This window comes from Herpailurus yagouaroundi, unplaced genomic scaffold, assembly GCF_014898765.1.
Source record: "Herpailurus yagouaroundi ecotype Mexico unplaced genomic scaffold, PumYag 210, whole genome shotgun sequence".
Taxonomy (NCBI): Eukaryota; Metazoa; Chordata; class Mammalia; order Carnivora; family Felidae; genus Herpailurus; species Herpailurus yagouaroundi.
Window position 1 is genome coordinate 28,128,069 of NW_024412441.1, and position 23,339 is coordinate 28,151,407.

At 35.4% G+C, this 23,339-nt stretch overlaps 1 protein-coding gene and 1 non-coding gene across 2 annotated transcripts in view; one reads left to right on the forward strand and one right to left on the reverse strand.

The window, feature by feature from the left end:
- Positions 1 to 23,339, forward strand: part of CCDC138 (coiled-coil domain containing 138) — a 144,487-nt gene that overhangs the window by 59,877 nt on the left and 61,271 nt on the right. The window contains exons 8-9 of the mRNA XM_040454176.1: positions 5,495 to 5,611; positions 19,208 to 19,400. Coding sequence (XP_040310110.1) covers positions 5,495 to 5,611; positions 19,208 to 19,400 — 310 coding nt within the window. The remainder of the gene's footprint in view (positions 1 to 5,494; positions 5,612 to 19,207; positions 19,401 to 23,339) is intronic.
- Positions 11,701 to 11,807, reverse strand: LOC121016500 (U6 spliceosomal RNA). Its single transcript, XR_005784315.1, has one exon. It is a non-coding gene; the product is annotated as a U6 spliceosomal RNA (small nuclear RNA).

A 23,339-nucleotide genomic window follows, 5' to 3' on the forward strand; every position in this document is an offset into this window, starting at 1 on the left:
TGTTCTCAGTTTTTAACAGTCTCTTATGTTTTGGCTCTCTCCCACTCTAACCTCTTTTTTTTTTTTTTTCCTTCCCTTCCCCCTTGGGTTTCTGTTAAGTTTCTTAGGATCCACATAAGAGTGAAACCATATGGTATCTGTGTTTCTCTGTATGGCTTATTTCACTTAGCATCACACTCTCCAGTTCCATCCACGTTACTACAAAAGGCCATATTTAATTCTTTCTCATTGCCATATAGTATTCCATTGTGTATATAAACCACAATTTCTTTATCCATTCATCAGTTGATGAAATTTAGGCTCTTTCCATAATTTGGCTCTTGTTGAGAGCAAGAAGCACAGATTAAAACAAACCTACAGTGAGATCTCACCTCAGACCTGTTAGGATCTCAAGTGTGTTCTCACCATCAAAAGTAAATAAAAGGTAACTGTGTGAGATGATGGGTATGTTAATTATCTTGGTTGTGGTAGCCATTTCACAATGTATACATATATTAAAACATCACTTTGTACACCTTAAATACATTCAGTTTTGCTCATCTTATCTTAGTAATAAGGGTATATGGAAATAACATGAAAGAAAACATGGAATTGGGGAAAAGATCAATGTATGTTAGTTATTTACAGAAGGTCTGGATGGCTGGAGTACCAGATGTGAAGAAAGTAATGGGCAGTAGTGGGAGAAGAAAGCATGGTTGAAGCATGGTGATCTTTGGAGTTTTGCCAACAAATTTGGCTTCTACATCTCTGCAGCCCTAGCTTCTTACAGTGCCTGATAAAAACACATATTCAATAAATGTTAATTGTTGTTAAGACCAAACCAGAAGATAAAAAAACCTCCATTGCTGGGAAAATTCTAACTAATAAAAATGAAATTTAAGACAAAACTTTTTTTTCTCATTAACTTTTATGCTCCAGAGGATACCATCATGAAAGTCAAAAGACAGTTCAACTGAATAGAGAAAGTATTTTTCAAATCATATATCTGATAAGGGACTTCCATTTGAAATATATTTTAAAAAGCCTTACAACTTAGTAATATAAACGAAAACCTAATTAAAAATGCACTATGGATCTGAGTAGACATTTCTGTAAAAATCATATACAATTGGTCAATAAGCACATGAAATGATGTTCAACATTACTAACTTGGGAAATGCAAATCAAAACCATTTTGATATATCACATCCCATCACTAGGATGGCAAATTAAAAAACAAAAAACTAGGTAATCTTAATTGTGACCAAAATGTAAATGAAGAAATTGAAACTCCTATACTGCTGGTGAAATTATAAAACTGTAGCACCTTTGGAAAATAGTCTGGCAGTTCCTGAAAAGATTTAACATAGATTACTATGTAAGTCAGCATTTCCATTCCTAGGTATGTACAGGAGAGATGAAGGCATATGTACGCACAGAAATTTGTACAGGAATGTTCATAGCAGCGTGATTCATAATAGCCAAAAAGTGGACAATCCAAGTGTCCATCAGTGGATAAATGGATATGGTCTATGTATACAGTGGAATATTATTTGGTGGTAAAAAGAAATGCTGTATTGATGCATACTACAACATGAATGAACCTTGAGAATATTGAAAGTAGGGGCGCCTGAGTGGCCTCTGTTGGTTAAGTGTCTGACTTAGGCTCGGGTCGTGATCTCACTGTTCGTGAGTTCAAGCCCTGCATTGAGTTCTCTCTGGTCAGCACAGAGTCTGCTTCAGATCCTCTGTTTTCCTTTCTCTTTGAGTTTCTCTCTCTCTCTCTCTCTCTCTCTCTCTCTCTCTCTCTCTCTCTCTCAAATAAACATTTAAAAAAACAATAAATGAACCCAGTCTCAAACCTTAAAAAAAAAAGAAAGAAAATATTCAAAGTGACAGAAGCCAGTCACAAAAGACCACATATTGTATGATTCCATTTATATGAAAAATCCAGAATAGGTAAATCTATATAGAGAAGGCATATCAGTGGTTGGGGCAGTATTGGGATGACTGCTAATGGTTAGGGTTTTTTGGGAGTAGGTGATGAAAATGTTCTAAAACTGATTATGATAATGGTTTTACAACTGTGTGAATATACTAAAAATCATTTAATTGTACACTTTAAATAGGTGAATTATATGGTATATGAATTATGTCTCAATAAACGTATTAACAAAAAATTCACCACCACAACAAAAATAGAAATATAACCAGGCCTTTGTGGTTGTCTTGGTCGAGCCTCTTTAAACTTAAGATACTTCACTTTCTCCACCATCCTTCTTGCCTCCCATTTTTATGGTAGTTTGTGGAAGAGCTCAGTTGAGTATCTCACATTCTTAATTTTTCTGCATCCTTCTTTTTGGTATTATGTAACTTGTGTGGCAGAAATGCTTTATAGGTAATTCTGTGTACTCTATCTTGCCTACATATGTGTAGTCTCATTTGAAAGATTTCACTCTGAAAAAAATCACTTTGATGATGATGATGATGATGATACTTCTCTTCCTTCTCCTCCCACTCTTCCCCACTTGGGGCTGGAACTCACAATCCCAAGATCAAGGGTCACATGCTCTACCAACTCAGCCAGCCACGTGCCCCAAATCACTTTGATTCTTTACCAATTTTAAATCTCATATTAAAATATAGGGGGAAGGGGATTAAGTATAGAAGATTTTACTGGAATTATGGCCTTAAGATAGTGAATAGTTATTAAATTCCATTTACCCATAAACATACAGTTTAGACATTTCTCCTTGAGGTGTCTAATTTTTTAAATTTGCTTGAAATTTCATTCCAGAAAATAATAACTAAGACTAGTAGGAAACCAGTGAAGATCTTTAAGGAGAAAATAGCATCAGATTTATGCTTTTGAAGATCCTTCACTGCAGTGAAGGCTCCAGAGCAGATGCTGGAGAACAGTTAGGAAAGTCTTAAGTAGTTCAGATGAATTAAGACAGTAATTTGCATTAGAATCATGGTTATGGAATTAGAAGTAGACTGTTGAGAAAATATTTAGGAGGTAAAACAGATGAGACTTCGTAATGGATCTAGTATATAAGTTGAGGTGTCTAGTTGGTTCCCAGGTTTCTGACTTTTGCAACTGGATGAATGTCAGTAGCATTCTCTCAAAATAGGAAATATTGGAGTACATCTGGGTTTGAGCCTCCTTAATCTGGTAAGTTCTGGACAAGCTGAGTTTGAGATACCAAAATGGATGTGTCTGATAGACATCAATATAAGGGACCAGAGCTCAACACAAAGAGGAGTCTGTGCTAGATATGTAAATATGGGAGTCATTAGTTTGTATGGGCTAATTAGTCTGTGTTGGCTAATACTGAATTTGAGGAATGCCAACATTTAATGACCAAGTGAGTGAAGATGAACCAGCCAGAAAGACTGATAGTGACTAGAGAAGTAGAAGGAAAACTAGGAGAAATTGGTGTCACAGAAGCCAATGAGTATTTCCAAAGGAGGAAGTAGTCAGTAGTGCCTGGATGGTACTGTGAAAGGCTACATATGTCCTTCCAAACTCGTATGTTTATTTTCTGTACCTATTGATCATATCTGTGGTCTAATTACATATGACTTTGTATCCTAGCTTTTATTGTTTTTACTTAATTATTAATATTTTTCTTGTTTATAATCTTTAGTCCACAGAGTGGATATACACTTTTTTTTTTTAATATGAAATTTATTGTCAAATTGGTTTCCATACAACACCCAGTGCTTATCCCAACAGGTGCCCTCCTCAATGCCCATGATCCACTTTCCCCTCCCTCTCACCCCCCATCAACCCTCAATTTATTCTCAGGATTTAAGAGTCTCTTATGTTTTGGCTCCCTCCCTCTCTAACCTTTTTTTTTCCCCTTCCTCTCTGCCGTGGTCTTCTGTTAAGTTTCTCAGGATCCACATAAGAGTGAAAACATATGGTATCTGTCTTTCTCTGTATGACTTATTTCACTTAGCATAACACTCTCCAGTTCCATCCACGTTGCTACAAAAGGCCATATTTCATTCTTTCTCATTGCCACGTTGTATTCCATTGTATATATAAAGCACAATTCCTTTATCTATTCATCAGTTGATGGACATTTAAGCTCATTCCATAATTTGGCTATTGTTGAAAGTGCTGCTATAAACATTGGGGCACAAGTGCCCCTATGCATCAGCACTCCTGTATTCCTTGGGTAAATACCTAGCAGTGCTATTGCTGAGTCATAGGGTAGATCAGTTTTTAATTTTTTGAGGAACCTCCACACTGTTTTCCAGAGCGGCTCCTCCAGTTTGCATTCCCACCACCAGTGCAAGAGGGTTCCCGTTTCTCCACATCCTCGCCAGCATCTGTAGTCTCCTGATTTGTTCATTTTAGTCACTCTGACTGGCATGAGGTGGTATCTGAGTGTGGTTTTGATTTGTATTTTCCTGATGGGGAGCGACGTTGAGCATCTTTTCATGTGCCTGTTGGCCATCCGGATGTCTTCTTTAGAGAAGTGTCTATTCATGTCTTCTGCCCATTTCTTCACTGGATTATTTGTTTTTTGGGTGTGGAGTTCGAGTTAACCATTTCCCTATTGCTAAGTAATTAAGATACTTCTACATTTTTGAAGCACCTCATATGCTTTAGAAGGGGTGTATTTTAGGTGTTTTTCTTAGGCTACTATACCAGAAGTAGGATTCCATCAAAGGCTTAGAATATATCTTTGTGGTCTTGACATTTTCTAGCAAAATAACATATTTTTGAAGCAGTGTTCATAGACATCTTTAAAAAATTTTTTTTAATATTTTTATTTTTGAGAGACAGAGACAGAGCACTAGTGGGGGAGGGGCAGAGAGAGAGAGGGAGGCACAGAACCAGAAGTAGGCTCTAGGCTCTGAGCTGTCAGCACAGAGCTTGATGCAGGGCTTGAACTCACGAACCATGAGATCATGACCTGGGCCAAGGTAGGATGCTTAACCAGCTGAGCCACCCAGATGCCCCATAGACATCTTTTTTAAACATTTGATTATTTTTACAAATTGACTTTATTAATTATTATTATTTATGCAAGTCGCACCTGTTAAGAGGAAAGTATTACCCCAATTGCTAAAATTTTATAGTATTTTTAAAAAATATTCTTTCATATATCTTTTTCAATGTGAACCATAAATGGCATCATATTACACTTGTTTTTTTGTAATCTGCTTTTATCATCTAAATAAAATAACAGATTCCATTATAATTTTTAGTGGTTACATGTGTATCTTAAAATTACTTAATCTTTTAAAGTCCAGATAATATGTTTGTATAGGTTCATCTCATTTAAAATCTTAGTGTACTGCTGCTGGGTTAAGGGGTATATGTATTTAAGTTTTCAAATATATATTTCTACATGTGTTGCTTATGGTTTCAAAGTGAGGGTTTTTGTTAGAGAACTCTTTTTCTTTTGAAAAAGGATAATTTTTGGAAAATTGTGGTATTTGATTTCATACATCTAAAATTACTGTGCTTTTTTATCTTCCATCATTTTATCTTTAGCTTTTGCCTGTGATTACAGAGCAGTTACAGTGGATGCCATTTGTGAATGCCAAACTTCATCAGCCTTTTGTAAAATTTATATATTGGTCTCTAAGGCAGCTAGATGCTGGAACACAGGTAATTGATTAATAGTCTATGTTTTTTAATTATTTTTCTTGATCTTGTTCTTTTACAGGTTTTTTGTTCTGTTTACATTTCAGAACTTTTTGCCTTCTCTGCTTTATTTATTACTTTCTCTTTATCCTTTTATAAATACTGTTTTTCAGTGCCGTAGGTTTTAATCAATATGTAAAATTGTTTTTTGAGTTTCAAAATTATATAATAAGTGTCACTGTTCGGTTATTGTTAAAACCTACTGCCCCCTCCCCACTATATTTTATAATATTTCATATTTTACTGAAGGTAATAAAAATGTAAGATTTCTTGTGTTTATGCCAATAAGTACATATTAGCTAAATTAGATAATAATATTTATAATAGCCTAATCAGAGCAAAAAAATTATTCTAGCATATTATAAAATGAATGCTATATGTTATCTGTTCATATAAGGTTCATTCAATTTAAATTATGTCATGCATATGTAATCATTTGTGCTATGAGCTGTATTAGGTTTGTAAAATTTTATTTCCCTAATTAGTATTGATAAATGCTGTTATAGCTTTCATTTACTTAAAGGAGAAAAATGAATTTGTGCTTGGGTAGTGTAATCTTGGTCCTATGGAATTATAGAAGCACATAGCTAAATCACTCAGTGTGGTACTTATGATTAAGTAGTATTAATTGAGTCACGTGATTATTATGTAGTATGATGATTAAGGTTAAGCAAAAATATCTTTCATGAGGTGGTATTCCATATATTTTGCCTCTGTGTTGCACAAGTAAACACAGGAGCATAAATGCACACATGTGCTTGCACACCCCCTAGCCCCATGGAATATCATTTTTAATTTATTAGTCTTAACTACATTTCTCACTAAACAAAGTTCTATTGATTATCAGATCTTGTAATGTTGCTATCTTCTTTTTAAAATTTTATTTTGCTGTTTGTATAATGGTTTCTGCATGCTCTCAGCCACAAAAGGCTAGGCTCAGAAATTGAATGAAATCTTACTTTATCTTCCTTACAAATATTCTTCTCATTTTCCTTCAGATAATTTATAGCTTATTTTTATCTACAAATATATACTCTGCACCCTACTCTGTGTGCTATTCTAGACAGATACTAGCCTGCATCTATGTTTCTAATGAAAAGTAGCATTCTTGCCACGGTCCTGTTTCTTTATTCAGCATTGATGGATTTCTAATATTTCAGTTTTAACAGTTGTCTGATTGCAAATACTTTTTCATTCTTTTTAATGTTTATTTTTAAGTTTTAAAAATGTTTGTTTATTTGTGAGAGTGAGAGAGACAGAATGTGTGCAGGGGAGGGGCAGAGAGAGAGGGAGACACAGAACTGGAAGTGGGTCCAGGCTCTGAGTTCATGTACTTTTTAAAAATTAAGCTTTTTATTTTGACATAATAGTAGATTCACTCAGTAATAACAACTACTACAGAGAAATCACTTGTGTCCCTAACCCACTTTCCCCCAATGGTAACATCTTGAAAAACTAGTACAATATCACAGCCACAATTGATAGTAGTCAAAATAGTAGGAGTTCTATATCACCATAGAGATTCTTCATGTTGCTTTTTTTATGTATGTGTATGTGTGTGTGTGTGTGTGTGTGTGTGTGTGTGTATAAATATTTGGGTTCACAGTAAAATTGAGCACAGAAATTCCCCATATACTCCCTGACCCCACATATGTACTGCTTACCACACTATCAGCTTCCTGCAACAGAATTTGTTACAAATTGTTACAATTTGTTACACTTGATGAACCTATCTTGGTATGTCCTTCCACTCCAAGTCCATACCTTACATTAGAGTTCACTTTGGTGTTTTACATTCTCTGAGTTTTGACAAAAATATAATGGCATATGACCATCATTTACAGAATAATTTGATACTAAAAATAGTTTTCCCTAAAATTCCTCTGTGCTCTGCCTATTTATACTTCCCTCACCCCTAATTCCTGCAGACCACTAATCCTTTTACTCTTTGCTTTTTACATAATGTCATAGCTTTGCCCTTTACAGAATATCATATAGTTATTCTGTATGTCGCCTTTTCAAATTGGCTTCTTTCACTTAGCAGTATGTATTTAAGATTCCTCCATGTCTTTTCTTGGTTTGATAGCTCATTTCTTTCAGTGATGAGTAACACTCCGTTGTCTGTATGTACCACGGTTTATCCATTCACCTACTGAAGGATCTCTTGATTGCTTCCAAGTTTTGGCACGTATGAATAATATAAACATCCATGTGCAGGATTTGTGTGACATTAATTTTCAATTCCTTTGGGTAAATACCAAGGAGCACAATTGTTAGATAGATATGGTAAGAGTATGTTTAATTTTTTTGAAAAACTGTAAGCTGCCTTCCAAAGTGGCTATATCATTTTGCATTTTACCAGCAGTGAATGAGAGTTTCTGTTGCTCCACATCCTCATCAACATTTGGTGTTGTCAGTGTTTTGGGTTTTGGCTGTTCTAATTGGTGTAGAGTCAAGTCTCCTTTTAATTTGCAATTCCCTAATGGCATACTGTTGGGCATCTTTTCATATGCTGATTTGCCATCTGTATATCTTCTCTGGTGAGGTTTCCAGGTTCTTTTGCCCATTTTTTAAATTGGGTTTTTTTACAATAGCGTTTTTAGAATTCTTTCTAAATTTTGGATAACAGTTCTTTATCAGATGTGTCTTTGCAGATATTTTCTCCTCCCAATCTGTTTCTCATTTCTCATTCTCTTGACAGAGTGGTTTTTAATTTTAATGAAGTCCAATTTCTCAGTTATTTTTTGTGCATCATGCCTTTAGTGTGGTATCTAAAAAGTATTTATTGTATCTAGCATCTTACACACTCATGGCGAATTGACCCCTTTATTATTGTGTAATGCCTTTCTTTCCCTGGTAACTTTCCTTGCTCTGAGGTCTCTTTTGTCTGAAATTAATATAGTTATTCCAGCTAGCTTTTGATTAGTGTTTGCATGGTATATCTTTCTATCCATTTACTTTCAATCTGTATTTGTCTTTATATTTAAAGTGGGTTTCTTAAAAAATAAAAAATAAAAAAAATAAAGTGGGTTTCTTGTCGACAATGTGGGTCTTGTATTTTGATTTAGTCTGATAATCTCTTTTAATTGGTATATTTTGACTATTGATATTGAAAGTGATTATTGATATTGTTGGATTAATATCTACCATAGTTGTCACTGTTTTTTATTTATTGACAATTATTCTTTGTTCCTGTTTTGTTCTGTCAGTCTTTTCCTGCCTTTTGTGGTTTTAATTGGACCTTTTATATGCTTCTAACTTTCCCTTCTTTCTTAGCCTTCAGTTGTACTTCTTTTTTTACATTTTTTAGTGGTTGCCCTGACTTTGCAATATACACTTAGAACTACTCTAAATCCACTTTCAAATTACACTATACAGCTTTACATGTAGTGTGAGTATCTTATAATACAGTAGACTCACCTTACCTGCGATTTCAGTTACCCATGGTAAACCAAAGTCTGGAAGCAGATGATCCTCCTTCTGAAGTATTGTCAAAGGTCAGTAATAGTCTAATACTAAGTAGTGTTACAATGTCTATATCATTTACCTCACTTTGTCTCATCCTGTAGACATTTTAGCATCTACAGTATTACCATAAGGGTGAGTACAGTACAAATAAGATATTTTGAGAGAGAGAGAGAGGCCACACTCATACAACTTTTATTATGGCATGTTGTTATAATCTGTTTTATTATTGTTAACCTCTTACTGTGCATAACTTATAAATTAAACTTTATCGTAGGTATGTATGTATAGGAAAAGATGCAGTATATAAAAGGTTTGTTACTGTCCATGGTTTCGGATATCCACTGTGGTCTTGGAACACATGTCCCGTGATAAGGGGGGACTACTATAACAAAATACTGCTGATGTCTTCCTCCTGTCTCTTATTCCCTTGTATAATTCCTGTCATTCATTTCATTACACATTAACCTACATAAACGTATATATCTATATCTACGTCTATGATACAATGATCAATAATACAATTGTGTATACACACATACACACACAGGCACACATGCACATGCTCACAGACACACAGGCATCCATAATCCAACACATTGTTTTCAAAAAACTTATCTGTTAGATCAGTTAATAACAAATAAAAGCACTTATTCCTTCTCTAATGCTCTTTATGTACATCCAGGTTTCTAAGCTATATAATTTTCCTTGTCTCTAAATAACTTTTATTAATATTACTTTCAGTAACAGAATCCCTCAATTTTTGTTGGTGTGAGAAAATCTTTATTTTTCCTTTATTTTTGATAGATAATTTCAGAGTATGTAGATAATTTCAGAGTATGGTGGGGTTTTTTCCTCAGCATTTTAAACATTTCATTGTATTTTCTTCATGCTTACATGGTTTTTGAGGAGACTTTGGATGTAATTCTTATCTTTGCTTCTCTGTAAATAACTTTTTTTCTTTTTTGGCTTCTATCAAGATTTTTAAAAAAAGCTTTTATTTTCTGAAGTTTGAATATGATATGCCTTAATGCATTTTTGTGTGTGTGGTATTTATCCTCTTAGGTGTTCTCTGAGCTTCCTGGTTTTGTGGGGTTTGTTTCTTGTGTTAATTTGGAGGAAATTCTGTCATTACTGCTCCATATATATATATATATCTTTTTTTTTATTTTTTATTTTTATATTTTTTTTTTTTTGAGAGTGTGTGAGTGAGTGAGGGGCAGAGGAAGAATCCCAGGAAGTGCAGAGAGAGAGGAGACAGTGCAGAGCCCAGAGCAGGGCTCAAGGTCACCAGAAGCAGGGCTCAAGGTCACCCAATGTGGGGTTCAAACTCACAAGTCGTGAGATCATGACCTGAGCCCAAGTGGGATGCTTCACCAGCTGAGCCACCTAGGATCCCCACTTCAAATATTTATTTTATTCCTTTGTTTATTTTCCTTCTGGTATTTTCATTACCCATGTGTTGCACCTTTTGTAATTGTCTCATAATTTTTGGATATTCTGTTCCATTTTTTCCAGTTTGGGTTTTCCTCCTTGTGTTCCAATTTGTTGATGTGCCTTCAGACTTAGATATTATTTCTTTGTCTGTGTCTAGTCTACTAATGAGCCCACCAAAAGTATTCTGCATTTACAGTGTTTCTGATCTCTAGTATTTTTGTTTTTTTGGGTTTAATTTATTTATTTTGGGGGGGTACAGAGAGAGAGGGAGAGAGAGAATTCCAAGGAGGCTCCACACTATCAGCACAGAGCCCAACACTGGGCTCAATCTCAAGAACCGTGAGATCATGACCTGAGCCAAAATCAAGAGTCAGACGCTTAACTGACTGAGCCACCCAGGTGCCCCTCTGTTATTTCTTTTGATTCTTTCTTAGAGTTTCCATCTCTCTGCTCTCTGTTGTCTACTTGTTTCATTAGAGCTCTTAGAATATTAATCATAGTTGTTTTAAATTCTTTGATTATTCCAGCATTTCTACCATATTTGAGTCTGATTCTGAAGTTTGCTCTGTCTTTTCACACTGTGTTTTTTGCCTTTTAGCATGGCTTGTAATTTTTTCTTGTTATCTGGACATGATGTACTATGTAAAAGTGACTGCTGTAAATGAGCCTTCAATACTATGGTAAGATGTGTGGGAAGGGGAAGTGTTCTGTAGTTGTGTAATTCAGTCTCAGTCATTTGGTGAGCTTGTGTCTCGGGCTGTGAACTTCATAAATGCCTCTCAGTTTTTCTCCCCATGAGGTGGGGCAGGATTGCTAGAGTGGGCTGGAGTTTCGTATTTCCTTTCTGCTAGGTCTGTTAGACTCTTATAAAATCTCAGTAGGTTAAGCTCTGGTAAGGTAGTTTCTCTTGAGGACAGATCTTTTTAACAAGGACAAAATTGTGTCATATTTCCAAATGGTTACTTTTTTACCCCCCCTACCTGAAGCATGAGGGGATTTTTCTCCAGTCTTCACTGTGAGAACTGTTAGAGCTCCTCATCTAAAACCAACAAAATCTGAGAACTCCCTTGTGACTGGCCACAGCCAGCATTTTTAACTCTCAGACTTGTTCACATTGGGCCTCCAGCAGTTTTCTTTTCTTTTTCCTTTTTTTAAATATGGCACACTTCATGAATTTGCATGTCATCCATACTCAGGGGCCATGCTAATCTTTTCTGTATTGTTCCAATTTTAGTATATGTGCTGCCGAAGCAAGCACTCCAGCAATTTTTGGTTATGGTTCATATTTTCCTACCCTGGTACCAGTTCCCACAGAGATTTCAGCTCATGAGTTTCTGCTGCAGTAAGCTATAATTCTCTGTATTCACCTGTCTGTCTCCAAATTTGGGCTTTGCCCTGTGTTCTCACTTCTGTTGGATCTAAGAAAGTTTAATTTTTCAGTTGTTCAGCTTTTTTACTTTTGTTAGGATGGAGTGATAACTTCCAACCCCCTTACCTGCCTAACCAGAAATCAGAAGTTCTCATGTTGCATTTTTATAGCAATACCCACTTTCCTCCTGGTCTACCCCCTCTTTAATCCCTCCAGCCATGAACTTCCATTTCTATGATTTTGTCATTTCACAAATGTTATATGAGTGGAATTATATAGTATGTAACCCCTTAAGATTGACTTTTTACTTAGCATAATTTGCTGGAGATCTATTTAAGTTGTGGCATTTCTTTTTATTGATTCCATGATAGGAATATACCACATTTTAACCATTCATTGGTTAAAGGAAACTGGTTTTTAACCATTATAAATGCTGTAAACATTTATGTGGAGGTTTTTGTGTATAAATAGTTTTTATTCCTCTAGGATAAATGTCCAAGAGTGTAGTTGTTGTATGGTAGCTCCATGTTTAATTTTTTTAATAAACTCCCAAATTTTAAGAGTGATTTTATTATTTTATGCTCTTACCAGCAATATATGAGTGATCTAGTTTCTCCATGACCTCACCAGCATGTAGTGTTTTTATTATTTTTTTAAGTTTTATTTTTTATTTTATATTTTATTTTATTTGTTTTGTTATTTTATTTTACGTTTTTTTAAATTTTAGAGAGAGAGATTGCAAGCAGGGGAGGGGCAGAGAGAGGCAAACAGAAAATCCCAAGCAGGATCTGCAGGAGCGGTGTGGAGCCTGACAAGGAGCTTGGACCCACCAACTGTGAGATCATGACCTGAGCCAAAACGAAGAGTCAGAAGCTTAACTGACTGAGTCACCCAGGCACCACTATGTTGTTACTATTTTTTATTTTCACCATTCTGGTAGTATTGTTTTCTCATTGGAGTTTTCATTTGCATCTCTCCAGTGGCTAAACGTATCTTCTCATGTGTTTGCTTTCCAAATGTATATCCTCTTCAGTATGTTACTGTCTTTTGCCCATTCTCTAATTGGATTATTTGTCTTCCGTTGTTTTGAGACTTGTTTACATACTTTAGGTACTAGTCCTTTGTTGGATATGTCATTTGGAAATACTATTTTTCTTTTTTTGTAGCTTGTATTTTCATCCAACCAAGGTCTTTTTGCAGAGCTTTAAATTTTGATGATTTCCAGTGAACTGGTTTTTCCTTTTGTGGATGTTGCTTTTGGGGTCAAGTGTAAGGATTTTTTGCCTAACCCTAAATTGTGTTCTCCTGGTTTTTTTCTTAAAATTTTCTACGTTTGCATTTTCTACATTTAAGTCCATGTACAGTTTGAGTTAATTTTGTATGAGGTGTGAGACTTAGATCAAGATTACATTTTTGCCTGTAAATGTCCAGTTGCTCTAGCACCTTTTACTGAAAAGGCTTTCCTTCCTCTGCACCTTTGTCAGTTGGGAATAATTATGTGGGCTTCTTTCTTGATTCTCTGTTATGTCCATGTATCTGTATGTCTGTTCCTTCGCCAGTTCCATACTGTTGATTACTATAATTTTAAAATATGTTTTGAGAAAAAAAAAAAAAAAGAGAGAGGGAGAGAGCCAAAACATGAGTCTCTTAAAGACTGAGAATAAACTGAGGGTTGATGGGGGGTGGGAGGGAGGGGAAAGTGGGTGTTGGGCATTGAGGAGGGCACCTGTTGGGATGAGCACTGGGTGTTGTATGGAAACCAATTTGACAATAAATTTCAGGAAAAGAAAAAAATAAAATATGTTTTGAAGTTGAGTAGTTTGATTTTTTACCCATTTTCCTGTTTTTCTTTTATTTAATTAAAAAAAATTTTTTTTAATATTTGGTTATTTTTGAGAGAGAGAGAGAGAGAGAGAGTGAGCATGAGCAGTGGAGGGGCGGCAGAGAGAGAGGGAGACACAGAATCAGAAGCAGGCTCCAGGCCTCGAGCTGTTAGCACAGAGCCTGATATGGGGCTCAAACTCACAAACTGCGAGATCATGACCTGAGCTGAAATTGGACAGTAAATGGACTGAGCCACCCAGGTGCCCCCTCATTTTCCTGTTTTTCAAAAATGTTTATAAATAGTTCCTTTGCCTTTACTTATACATTTTAGAATAATCTTCACTAGGGGCGCCTGGGTGGCGCAGTCGGTTAAGCGTCCGACTTCAGCCAGGTCACGATCTCGCGGTCCGTGAGTTCGAGCCCCGTGTCGGGCTCTGGGCTGGTGGCTCGGAGCCTGGAGCCTGTTTCCGATTCTGTGTCTCCCTCTCTCTCTCTGCCCCTCCCCCGTTCATGCTCTGTCTCTCTCTGTCCCAAAAATAAATAAAAACGTTGAAAAAAAAATAAAAAAAAAAGAATAATCTTCACTATCTACAAAATATCTTGCTGAGGTTTTGATACAAATTGCATTAGCCTGTATACAAATTTAAGAAAAATTGGCCTCTTTACAGTGTTGGGTGTTCCAGTTCAGAAACATGATTTCTCCATTTTTTTAGAAAGTTGATTTTTTTCATCCATGTTATGTAGTTTTAAGCATAGAATTCCTGTCCATTATTTGTTAGATTTTCAGCTGCATATTTAGTGTTTTTGAGTGGTTAAAGTTGGTATTTTTAAAATTTTGTTGTCCCTGTTGTCCATTCTGTATCCTGTGACCATAATCTTATTAGTTTTAGGAGTTTTCTTGAAGATTCTTTGGGATTTTGTATATAGTCATGCATCTATGAATAAGAAAGTTTTCTTGTTTTCCTTTTTTGACTATATGCTTTCAATTTTTGTCTTTCATAAGCTACAATATCTAGGACTATGGTGAATATGAATGATAATGGAAGTCATTGGCTTGTTCTTGATCTTAGGGGAAAATAGTCCTTTCGCTATTAATATTAGCTATAGTTTTATAGATGCTTTTTGTCAAGTTTAGTTCCCCTCTATTACTATTTTTCTGAGTTTTTATAATCATGAATGAGTGTTAAAATGTTTCTTAAATGGATTTTTGTATTTACTGATAGGATCATGTGATTTTTTTCTTTAACCTGATAATGTGGCTTTCAAATGGCTTTCAAATACTGAGCTAGTCATGTGTTCCTAAAATAAAACCCACTTGGCCATGTTGTATAGTTCTTTTTATATTTGCTGAATTCTGTTTCCTGATATTTTGTTAAAGAGTTTCCTGTCTATATTCATTAGGGGTATTGATTTACAGTTTTCTTTTATACTGTCTTTGGTTTTGTATCAGGGTCATACTATGTTCATAAAATTTATTGGGAATTGTACCATCCTCTTACTTTTCTAAAAGAAATTAGATAGAATTAGTGTTCATTTTTATTCAGACATCTGGTAGAATTCTTCTATGAAACTCAGCCTGAATAGGTCTTTTTTTTGGGAGATTCAAGTTCCTTAATAGTTATAAGGATATTCTAATAGGTGATTCATATAAGTGATTTATAGAAGTGTGTGCTTTTCAAGGAATTGAATGACCCATTTTGTCTAAGCTGTTAAATATATATGTGTAAAATTTTTCGTAATATTCTCTTATCCTTTTGATGTTCTCAGTGTTGGTAGTGATGCCCTCTCTTTCGTTCCTGGTATTGATACTGTGTTCTTTCTTCTTTCCAGATATTATAGGGTTCCTTCTTTTATTTCATTTCACCATTGAGTACTTCTTTCAGGCAGTCTTTTAGAAGAGGTCTGCTGTTAACAAATTGTTTTAGTTTTACTTCATCTTAGAATGTCCTAGTTTCCTCTTCATTCCTAAAGGATATTTTCACTGGGCATGGGGTTTTGAGATGATAGTTATTTTCTTATAATACTTAAAAAATGTTGTGATAATTTCTTTTAGCCAATTTTCATGGCTTTACAATAAGAAATCCACTGTTACTTGAATTGTTTTCTTCATATATGTTAGTTTCTCTGTTACTGCTCTCAATTTTTTTCTTTTTCTTTAGTTTTCACAAATTGGCTATGATGTATCTTGGATTTGATTAATTTGGCTTGATTACTTTGGATTTATCCTTTCTGGGGTTTGGTCACCTTCTTCAGTGTCTAGATTTTTTTTTGCCCCTAAATGTGGGAAGTTTTCAGCCATTATTTCTTCAAATATTTTTTCAGTCCCCCCTGATTTTTTTTTTCTTTTCAGGATTCTGATTGACATGATGGTTAAATATTTTGTTTGAGTTCCTCAGTTCCTTGAATTTCTGTTTATTTTTCCCTCCAGTTTTTTTTTTTTTTTTATGTTGTTCAGATTGGGTAAATTCAGTTGTTTTATTTTCCAGTTAACCAATTATTTCCTTGTGTTCTCCATTCAGCTGTTTAACCTATTGGTTTTTTTATTTTGGTTAATGTATTTTCAGTTATAAAATTTCCATTTGGTTCTTTATATTTTCTCTGGTAAGGATTTCTATTTCTTTGATAAGTTTTCTATTTTTCTTTTTTTTAAATGCATAATTACTAATTTTATCACGGCTGCTTTAAAATGTCAGATAATTTTTTAAAAAAAGTTTTAATGTTTATTTTTTTGAGAGAGAGACTGAGCATGAGCAGGGGAGGGGTAGAGAGAGGGAGACACAAAATCTGAAGCAGGCTCCAAGGTTTGAGCTGTTAGCATAGAGCCCAACTCTGGGTTTGAACTCATGAACCGTGAGATCATGACCTGAGCCGAAGTTGGACATTTAACCAACTGAGCCACCCAACTGCCCCTGTTTGTCAGATAATTCTAACATCTTTGTGCTATTGGTATTGCCAATTACTGATTTTCATTCCATTTAAGATCTTCCTGGTTCTTCGTGTGATTAGTGATTTTTTTATTGAAAACTGGACATTTTGGTATTATCAAACTTTGGATCTCTGTTTATCTGGCTTTGACACTGCTCCTGCAGAGAGGAAATACAGGGTGGCTCCTCTTTATTGCCAACTTAAGTAGGAGTTCTGATTCCCCATTAGGCCTTCACTGAGATACCTCCCTAACTGGGAGGGATGGGAGTGCCTCATTACTACCCCTCACATGGCCTTCCTGGACACTTTGTTACTGCCTGGTTTTAGGCTTTCCTGGAAAGTGTAGGCTGTCCTTGAAATTTTGTTCATCTAAGTGGATATTGGACCACAGATTTTTCTGTGGTGTTTGGCTGAATTGTGGTTTTGTCTAAAAGTTTCTTGTCTTGCAAAGCTGCTCTTTTCTTAGCCCTTTGGCTAGAGAGAGCAGGCTTATGTTGGGGCTTTTTTGTCTGCAGTTTCCAGGTTGCCAGCTCTTTCAGCTGCAAGTCTGGGAAATATGAGGCATCAAGAAACTTCTAGAATTTCTAATATTTTCATCTATTTTTATACCAAGGTTTTAAAACATATATGTATTATCTTTTCCTAATGATATTAAAAGCTTATTTAAAATTGTTTTTCATTTGACTGCAATTGACACACAGTCTTATATTAGTTTTGGGTATACAACATAGTGATTCAACTTTTATATACGTTATTCTATGCTCTACAACAAATATTAGCTACCTACTGTCACCATATAACACTATTACAGTATCCTTGACTATATTCCAGTGCTGTGCTTTTTATTCCTAGGACTTATTCCTTCCATAACTGGTAGTTTACATCTCCCACTTCCTTTACCCATTTTGTCCTTCTCTCCAGCAACCATCAATTTGTTCTCTGTATTTGAAGGTTGATTCTTTTTGTTTGTTTGTTTGTTTGTTTTTGGTTCTACTTTCTGAATGAAATCAGATGGTATTTGTGTTTCTCAGTATTATTTCACTTAGCATAATATTCTCTAGGTCTATCCATGTTGTCACAAATGACAAAATCTCATCTGTTTTTATGACTGCATAATATTCCTGTGTGTGTGTGTGTGTGTGTGTGGTGTGTGTGTGTGTGTGTGTGTGTGTGTGTGTGTGTGTGTGTATGCCACATCTTTTTTATCCAGTTGTCTGTTGATGGACACTTAGGTTGCTTCCATATCTTGGCTATTATAAATAATGCTGCAATAAACAGAGGAGTGCACATACCTTTTTGAGTTAATGTTTTTGTTTTCTTTGGGTAGATAACTAATAGCAGAATTGCTGGATCATACGGTATTTCTATTTTTAATTTTTTGAAAAACGTCCCTACTGTTTTCCACTGTAGCTATACCAGTTTACATTCCTATCCACAGTGTATGAGGGTTCCTTTTTTTGATTTAGAATTTACTGACCATATATTTAAATAAATTAGATTGCATCTGTTACGCCATTCACCACCCAATCATTGTGTTTTTTGATACCCATAAAACCTCCATATACCTCTTTAATTTTAATATGTAGAAATTCTAAACAAATACTTGTTACCCATATTTAAGTTACTTCAAAGTGTGGGTATGTACCCTCATCTGCAGCAGTGTGAAATGGTTTTCCTTTATTTGGTTCTTAATATATATGTCGAATATCATAAAAGCTTATGTTATTTTAGAAATATTTTAATGCCAGTATGTGTGTTTTGCCCATTGTCTTTATTCACCATGAGAATCATCCATGATTCTAACCATGTATTTTATTCTGCAATTGTTAAAAAAGTTATCAAAATCACTGTGATGGTTATAATCATACTGAGTTGTAAAGCAGTGAGGCCCTAGATGATCACTTTATAAGCTAACACTGTAAGATACACACCCGATAAGCTATTTATCAGTAATGCTGGAGGAGTGAAGGACCTATAGTTATCTACCTCTCTGCTCAATTGATTTCTCTGTGCCAGAAACATATCATATTATGTTCTTAAATATTTTCAAATTCTCAGTTTTCCTAACTTTTTTCATAGAAAAGTACCATTTCCAATTTCTTAATTCTTGTAGACTGCTTATTTCTATTTTCGAATGTTTATTTATTTTGAGAGAGAGAGTGCATGTGTGTGTGAGTGGGAGGATAGGCAGAGAGAAAGGGAAAGAATGAATCCCAAGCAGGCACTGCACTGGCAGCACGGAGCCTGATGTGTGGAGCTCTATCTCACGAATTGTGAGATCACGACCTGAACCAAAATCAAGAGTTGGACGCTCAACTGACTGAGCCACCCAGGTGCCCCAGACTGCTCATTCTTTTAGAAAAGTAATCAGAAATAATTTTTAAAAGTTGATTGTAAAATTACTTTTAATTTTGTATATTTCTAATCCATTTTTTAATTAGAAAAAAATTGACTTTTTCTAGTTTCTATATTTGATTGTAGTATTTGAAATATATTATGGATATAGACAAATATACTAAGATAATACATATTTTTAACAGCATTCAACTATGACATCAACATTGAGGAGACTGGGTGAAGACATATTCAAAGGAGTAGTAACTAAGGGAATTCAGGATAATTCTTTAGACCATTCAGTGGAGAATAAACCAAAGACAGCTGCTTTCTTTAAGAGCTCCAATTTACCATTGAGATTTTTATCAACTTTAATTGTTCTCAAAACAGTCACTCAAGGTAAGCTTTCAAATGTGCTTATGGTATAATTTTTCATAAACAAGTAGAAGAGAATACTATATAATGAAGCAACTCTTACATAGTCAAATATGTTTTCCATTTTTAGAATGAGATTTTATAATGGTGGCACATTATAGTAAGCTTTTATTTGCTAAATTTGAGAAAATGGATTAGTCAGTTGGATTGTTGCCCCCTCCCAGAAGACTTTGTTGATTCTCTTAGATCATGTTCCCATGATAATATTATTGTATTCACCATAAAGTATTGAAATTCCTAATATGTTATTTTTTACTGGAGCATGTGTTGGCAGACTATAGCCTAGTGATCAGATCTGGCCCCACCACCTGTTGTGTAAATAAAGTTTTATTTAAACACATGCATGCTCACTTTTTACCCGTTGTCTATGACTGTTTTTGTCTTATAACAACAGAGGTGAGTAGTTGACAACAGAGACTATATGGCCCCCTAGATGCATATATTATTATGTGGCCCTCTACAGCAAAATTTTGTCAATCCCTACACTAGTTTGTAAGTTGACTGAAGAAAAATTGCCTTGTTTACTACTGTATCCCCCTGCAACTAGCATAGTGCTTGATGTATAATAGTGAATAGGAAATTAATGGATTAAAAATAATGTTTCAATCAAAGTTGACCATTTTATATATAGTTTTGATATATACCTGTAAGGAGTTATGTTTTTGGGTTACTAAACAGGTGATTTCTTGTTAAAGTAAGCCATACCAATATAGTCAGACATTAAGTATGCATCCTTTTATCTTTCCTATTTGTTAAATTATGTAACTCAGTGTAGGGGGTTTTTTCAGTGGGAAATGGCAATAACTTAATTTTACTACTATATCTGAAAGTGTGTATGATTTAGTTACACCTGATTATGGACTTTTACAACAACAACAATATGAAACTATAACTATCTTCTTAATTATTTTTTCCTTATGTTTATGGTTCTCATAGTTAAACACATTGGCAACGGTTTGAAAGGTCATTTATGAGAAGGGTGTATTAGCCCAAAATAAAGTTCACCACATACCAACATACATTACAACATCATTTGATAAAATGATCACTGATAAAACTAATGCAATAGAGATAAAACAAGAGAGAATGGGTACTCTCTGTCACCTTCTATGGAATTCAATATTGGACATGCTGACAGTCTTCAATGATCCATTAAAAAAAAGGAAAGAAATGAATATTGGAAAGGAATACAGAAAACTATTAATAGTCTTAAACTATTAATAAAAAACTATTAAATTTGTGGATACTCTCTATAAATCAAGTCCATCCAATAAGACTAGCTAAGAAATATATTGAATATAATGTGCTATGATCTGAATATTTGTGTCCCCTAGAAATTCATGTGGTGAAATACTAACCCCCAGAGTTGATGCTGTTAATAGTTGGGGTCTTTAAGAGGTGCTTATTAGATCATGAGGGTAGAGCCCTTGTGAATGGAATTAGTGCCCTTATAAAAGATACTCCATGGAGATCTCTCTCTTTAGCCCCTTACATCATGTTGAGGACACAGTGAGAAAGAAGTTGTAGGCTGTGAACCAGGGAGAGGGTCTTCACCAGAAAGTGATCATACTGGCAACTTTGTCTTGTATTTCTCCACCTCCAGAACTGTAAGCAATAAAATATCTATTATATATAAGCTACACAGTCTGTGGTATTTGCTATAGCAGCCTGATAGAATTTGTTTCAGAAAATCAAAGAAAATTCACAAAGTCTATTGACTTTCAATAACTATCATTATCATCTATGACTATCTATGGCTATAGTATGACTACTATGAATATCACTAACAAATAGCAATAATATATTTTTTAAAAAGACTTATTAATATAAATAAAACAAAAAGTGTAAAATATGGATATGTCTAGTATGGTGTCTGTAAACTTAACCCTTTGTGAAATATAATAGGGCATAAAGATATGGTAAATAATGGATGAATGAACAGGGTAATAAAGATTATAGATGAAGTTAAATGACATAAATAAGGGACTTTTATTCTTCCTTATAAATATTTTAAAAACTATAAGATACTCCAAGTGACGTAGTTTAATAATACCAATGAGAATTCAACTATAGTTTAAGTTGAGAAAGTGGTCAGGAAAGGTGAAAAAACACTTGAAATGAATGTGATCATTTAAAACAAGTAAAACAGCAACATGGGTCATGGCTTGCCTGAGAAGATTTTAAAGCAACCTTGATAGAGTCCAGGAAGAAGGCAGACTAGAAAGATCCTGAGCTTACCTCCTCTCGGGGATACGGCAAAGCTGCAACTACAAATAGAGCAATTCTTTCTGCAAATGGCCTGAAGACTATGGAGAACAGCTATTCCACAGCTAAAGACACAAGGAAAAAGTCACATGAAGAAGGGTAGGAGGGACAGAGACATGGTCTGTTTAAGAACCAAATACATGCTGTGGTGGTCAAGAATCAGGAAGGACATCACAGGTGCAGAGACCTCTCTAGGAGTGAGGGGTTCGAGCCCTGCATTGGGCACCCCACCCTAAGGATCTGCACTGGGAAGATGAGCCCAATAATGTCTGGCTTTGAAAAACAGTGGGTCATAACTCTAGGAGTGCTGAAGGGCTATAGGAAATGGAGACTCTGCTCTTAAAGTGCCCATGCACAGTCTCATGTAGACAAAGCACGGGGAAACAGTTTGAAAAGCACCTGGGCCATAAATGAAGGAGATTCATTGACTAATTATAGGGCATGTGCTTGGAGGAATAGGGATCTATAGGAACTTTCTCTAGGAACAAAGTGCTGGCAGGTGCCATTTTTATTGCCCTCCTCAGCCTAGCAAGGCATGATGCTGGCATGCCTTTTGACACTCCCTATCTACCTTAATGGCACTGCTTGCTCTCTACCAGTGTTCCCCTGTGAATATGCCCATCCCAAAGCACTTGCCCGAGCAGGCACATTTTTAAAGCGCCTCCTGCCCTTCTTCACACTAGTGGTTGGCCCCACCAACCAGCACACCTGCAGCAATCGACAGCTGGTCCCCTCATCCAGCTGTGCCAGGGCCAGACCCTCCCACCAGTACGTCCATAGTAGTCATGGCTGGGCATTGGTGGGCAGCTGGTTCAGTGGTCACCTCAACCCACCAGTTGGCACAGCATTTGTAGCCCAGTCACAACAGGTAGGTGCACATAGCCCACAAGGATACACTGCTTGAGGGTTGAGTTCTGGTGATCAGAGTACACTGTGATTCTGGACCCTCCAGGATGTTTTCTATGTAAAGCCATTACTTTCAAGATCAGGAGATATACTAATCTACCTAATGCATAGAAACACAGACAAAATGAGGAGACAGAGAAATATGTTCAAAATGAAAGAACAAGACAAAACCTCAGAAAAAGATCTAAACAAAATAGATAATCTACCTGATAGAGTTTAAAATAATGGTCATAAAGAGGACTCCTGAACTTGGGAGAACAAACACACTAGAGGAGTCAACAGCAGATTAGAGAATGCAGAAGAACAGGGTGCCTGGGTGGCTCTTCAATCTGGGAGACAGAGTAGTGGAAATCATGCTGAACAGCAAAGAGAGAAAAGACCATAGAAAAGTGAGATAGGTTAAGTGACCTCTAGGACAACATTAAGCATACTAATAACTTCATTATAGGGGTCCTAAAGGAAAAGAGAGAGAAAGGGATAAAGAACTTACTTGAAAAAAATAATAGCTGAAAACTTTCCTAACCTGGGGTGGGAAATAGACATCCAGTTCCAGGAAGCACAGAGAACCTCAAACAAGAGGAACCCAAAGGAATCCACACCAAGAAACGTAATAATTAAAATGTAAAAAATTAGAGGGTCGACTGGGAAGATGGAAGAGTAGGGGGACCCTAAGCTCTCCTCATCCCCTAGATACAACTGGAGAACACATCAGCGTAAATAACCCAAAAAATG